Source organism: Mus caroli, chromosome 2 (genome assembly GCF_900094665.2).
Source record: "Mus caroli chromosome 2, CAROLI_EIJ_v1.1, whole genome shotgun sequence".
NCBI classification, from domain to species: Eukaryota; Metazoa; Chordata; class Mammalia; order Rodentia; family Muridae; genus Mus; species Mus caroli.
This window is the reverse complement of record NC_034571.1, coordinates 137,829,888-137,834,569: the sequence shown is the minus strand read 5'-3', so window position 1 is coordinate 137,834,569 and position 4,682 is coordinate 137,829,888. Positions and strand designations below refer to the sequence as shown.

The following is a 4,682-nucleotide window of genomic DNA, read 5'->3' as shown; positions in this document are numbered from 1 at the left end:
ATGGCCTAGTCGGCCATCACTGGAAAGAGAGGCCCATTGGACTTGCAAACTTTATATGCCCCAGTACAGGGGAATGCCAGGGCCAAAAAGTGGGAGTGGGTGCGGAGGGGAGTGGGGGGGGGTATGGGAACTTTTGGGATAGCATTGGAAATGTAAATGAGGAAAATACCTAATTAAAAAAAAAGAAAACGTGTTTACCTACAAACAGATCTGTTTGCAAGTAGTAATGGTTTCTTCACTTAAGAATATGTGTACTTATATGTAGCTATATAGATACATGTGCTATGCATATATATATACACATATATATGTGTTTGTATATATACATATTATATGTAATGCATAAGTATTTAATGCATCCATAAACTCTATATGCGTCTATAAAGTTATATTAAAGCAAGTGTAGTGTATATACACATGATGGTCTTAGTGACTATGAAACAGGCATTGAGGATATACATCCTGAATTGCTGTACAGAAGGAGGGGCAGAGCAAGATGAAGTGAGAATGGGGCTGGATTTCAGAGTGGAGGTTGATTTCAAACCTATGAACTGTTTCTGTAATTTCCCATTTAATAATTTCAGACTGTGGATGGTGGCTGCGGTTGACCGCAATTAACCTTGAATGAGCAGAAACCACAGAACGTGAAACCACAGATGGGGGGCACATTTTTTTCCTATGGAGGTAATCTACTAACAAGTAGTAATTTAACTTTGGCAGGTATACAGGAATCTGGATGGGTATTTCTTTAATTAGATTTGATAAGTGCCCCTCGTGGCTCCTGTTTTAGGGAAGGAATGGAGGATCAGGAACAGGTCTGGTCTGAATTGTACTTGTTGCCTGCCCCTCCCCGTAGATATAGAGAACAAGAAGCTCTGCAAGGCCTTGCATCCGAAAACAGCACAGCCTGGGAACTCCAATGGCAAATGCCACTAAATGAGTTTTCAGGTTGATCATCCTGCACTCGCTCAGGCAGCTCTCATGCAAGCTCCGTCAGCCCAGGGGAACTGCACACACTAGGCAAGACTCAAAAAATGTGACTGTGAATTGGACCAGTGCAGTCTTCATGAAACCAGCCAAAATGTTCTGAAGGTCTAGCAAGGACACAGAACACTTTGGGCTTGGCCCTCTTGTTCTGTTAATGGGTGGGAGTGAGATACATGTTATGGGAACATTAAACATACAGGCCAAGGTCCTAAAAGCTCTTATGTGTCTTGCCTCTTCCCTCCCAGCACATCAAGGAACATCCCTAGCCAGGCCCAGGAGGTAAGGCCCCAAGGACCAGCTTCTGCATGGCTCTGTGTCTCCTGTGGATGCTGCTGTGTGAGGAGCAGGATGTGAAAGATGCAGGTACTGAACAGAGGGAAAGGGTGGGGGAGTGTGAGCACAGGAACCTGGGAGGTGTCCCCCAGATCCATCTTGCACTGGGTGTTTCCAGCCTAGAAGAAACCCCAGTGAGGTGGCTCTGCCTTCGGGCACCACACTGCCTGTTACCGTGGGTCATGTGCATATATCTACCTGAGAACATAAGATCCTGGAGCGTGACTAAGAGACTAAGGGAGGACCTTCATCCTCCAAATGCGCTTGGTAAAAGTGCTCACATTTCAGTTCCTGGCCATGTGCCCACATCTTTAAACCTTTCACAGCAGAGCCCTGCCCACAGCAGACACTTCATACAGTTACGTTTCTGCTTATAGAGAGGCCCTTTTGTAACTGAATACCAAAGCTAGCCAAGTGACGAGCATCTATCTGTGATCCCCAGAAATCTCCCTTCCAAAGCCCAAAACAAGGAGGTCTTACAGGGGGGGTCGAACGGCGTGTAGGGGCCTTCATCGTCATCTTCATCCTCCTCCTCTTCGTCATTCTCGTTGTTCTCGTTGTCTTCATTCTCGTTCTCTGTCTCATTGTCAGTCTCAGCAACTATGTCGTCCCTCCGGGTTCCGTTCACACCCCTGTCTGGGGCACTGCTGGGCCCTGTTCCGTTCTCCACTGTGTGCTTAATTGGGATTTTGATGGCCACTTCAGATTCCCCATTGGTATAGGCCCTGCTGTTTATCAGTCTTTGTCTCTAAAAATAGAAAGCGATCTGTCAATATAGTCAGAGGGATGGAAATTACCCACGCCAAAACACAGCCAGGTATGTCTTCCCCAGCACAGACAAAGAGGAGCATCCAGAAGACTCCAAAGGGTTAGGGGGTTTCTCAAAGCAGTAACACATTTGCAGGGGCTGGTCTGGAGCCGCAATGTATTCAAATGCTAAGGACTAGCCCCCAAGATCTGAGGGTTGCACCCTCCTCCTCTCGAGCGATCCTCACCTACACCAGCTTTTGCTGTGTAAACCTACCCCCCTCCCTGATTGGTTAATAAAGATGCCTACAGCCTGCGCTGAGAAGAAGACCCTGAGAAGATGGGGAGGAGGAGTGAAGATGGGGAGGAGGGCTTGGGGTCTCAGGCAGGGACCACTAGGAAAATGAAGAGGAAGAAGGAGGAAGTGGCCATGAGGTAGCTTGGATTGTGGGTACATGGCCCTGAGGGCTGACCTGATGGAGTGGGAGCGGCCCAGGTGGAATACTGGGGAATCACCACACGGAAGAAGATAAAACAGCATAGAGGGCTGATATCTGCTCAGCTCTAGTGTTCTACAGCTTTTTATAAATACAAAGGTTTCTTTGCCTTTTATCTGGGAACAGATAAAAGATGGTCTGAAGTGGGGGTAGAAACCCTTAAATAGCTATTTAAAGACAACAAGGGGGTGTAGCAACCGCCATGATGATACTAACCACAACATAGCTTTGGATGATTTCCCTTTGGGAAGGAAAATTAACCTTCTATGATCCACTGGAACTTTTCAGATTTTCTTTGGGAAAATTTCTACCTCTGGGGTGTGAAGTGTTTTGATATCTGTATACCATGACATTCTTTTTTCTCCAGACTGTGGAAACCCTTTTTCTATATTCAAGAAAGCTACAGCCCTTGCTTGGACTACTGTGTTAATGAGGCTGCCACTCCAGGGGAAGACAAGAGCCTGGGCTTGTTTTAAACTATGGTAACTTTTATATAGCGACTTTGATACAAGTTTATGAGGAGATTTATTCAAGTGGAAGAAAACAGGTCAGGGCTGGGGACACAGCTTAGCTGGTAGAGTACTTATCTAGCAAAAATGAGTTGCTTGGGACTCCACAAACTGAGAAGGTAGCACAGGCTTGCAGTCCCAGCACTTAGAAGTCCAAGATACTCATTGGCTATGTAGAAAGCTTGAGGCCAGCCTGAGCTATGTGAGACCCTGTCTCAAAAAAAGGTCAGTACAGGGGACTAAGCTGTGTCCCTCAAAATGCAGTGAGAGGGGGGAGGGGTGGATGGGGCACAGATGGTTCAGTGGGCAAAGATGCAGGGTAAGGGCTGAGGGATAGACTTATGTTAAACTTTTGTTAAACTCTCAGGTGCTGCATCTTTTAAATCAGGAAGTCTTCCCCTTCTTCTTCCCCTTCCCCTTCCCCTTTTCCCTTTTCCCTTTTCCCTTTTCCCTTTTCCCTTTTCCCTTTTCCCTTTTCCCTTTTCCCTTTTCCCTTTCCCTTTCCCTTTCCCTTTCCCTTTCCCTTTCCCTTTCCCTTTCCCTTTCCCTTTCCCTTTCCCTTTCCCTTTCCCTCCTCTCTCCTTCTCCTACTCTTCTTTCCCCCCTCCCCGAACCACTAGCCCCTCCCCCACCCCTTCCCATCCCCTCCCATAATCCACTATGCTTTCCCAGATACCTCATTGATTAACATGCGACTGGCCATGGAGAGGCGGGTCTTGGGAGGAAAGTGGCTTGTGATCATAATTCGAAGGCCAGCCTCGGAGAAAGAAAGCTGGTGTGGGTAGGCAGACAGCAGCTCATCCACCATGATCACGGACGCTTTGCGGTGGAAATTGGCTAGGGAAATGTGAAAGAGAACATATGGTGGCATGGAGCCCAGGAGAGAGGCACACATCCCTTCCTCTTCCTTTCGCTTCTCCCTTACCTTACTCCGTCACATCTTTGCATCTGTTCATCCATCTGTCCATTGGTCCATCCATCCATCCATTTGTCCATCCGTCCATCCATCCATCCATCCATCACTCACTCACTTACTTCCCCATCCTTTCCTTTTCTTTCTTTCCCTCTCCCTTTCCCTTCCCATCATCCTTTTCCTCCCTCTTTTCTTTCCATCCTTCTATCCATCCATAGAAGGTTGTGAAGATCAAAATTCGGGGTCATACTTGAGTCATGGGTCATGTTTAATAATTCATCTGAAATGACTTGGGATTATTCAAACACCACTCATCAATTTGGCAAGCACGAGAAGGGTAAGAGAATTCCTTCTTGGCCTCAAAGAGTTGTTTCCCACCGCTAAGATCTGGGTCAGAGGGAAGACCTCATCACAAGTTATAAAGTTCTCAGAAGAGAGAAACTAAAGACAATCCCCTCACAGAATGGTACTAAATAACAACACAAAGTCTTCCATATAACATACATATAGTCCTTAAGAAAACTATATCAAACATCTCATTTCAAAATACAATGAATTATCGAGAGAATCTAAAGCTGGAGATAGGGTTGAAAATAACCCGAGAAACCGGCCTGAGTAGGACCACAGGCCTCATCCGGCTGGATCAGCGCCGGGGTAGCGGGAGCGCAGGGTTGCCTGACACCCGCCAGCTACCCA

At 46.8% G+C, this 4,682-nt stretch overlaps 1 protein-coding gene across 1 annotated transcript in view; it reads right to left on the bottom strand.

The window, feature by feature from the left end:
- Slc24a3 (solute carrier family 24 member 3) overlaps positions 1 to 4,682 on the bottom strand; it is a 465,352-nt gene that overhangs the window by 33,678 nt on the left and 426,992 nt on the right. The window contains exons 11-12 of the mRNA XM_021179490.2: positions 3,750 to 3,910; positions 1,801 to 2,068 (exon numbers count right to left, since the gene is read on the bottom strand). Of these exons, the coding sequence (XP_021035149.2) occupies positions 1,801 to 2,068; positions 3,750 to 3,910 (429 nt within the window). The remainder of the gene's footprint in view (positions 1 to 1,800; positions 2,069 to 3,749; positions 3,911 to 4,682) is intronic.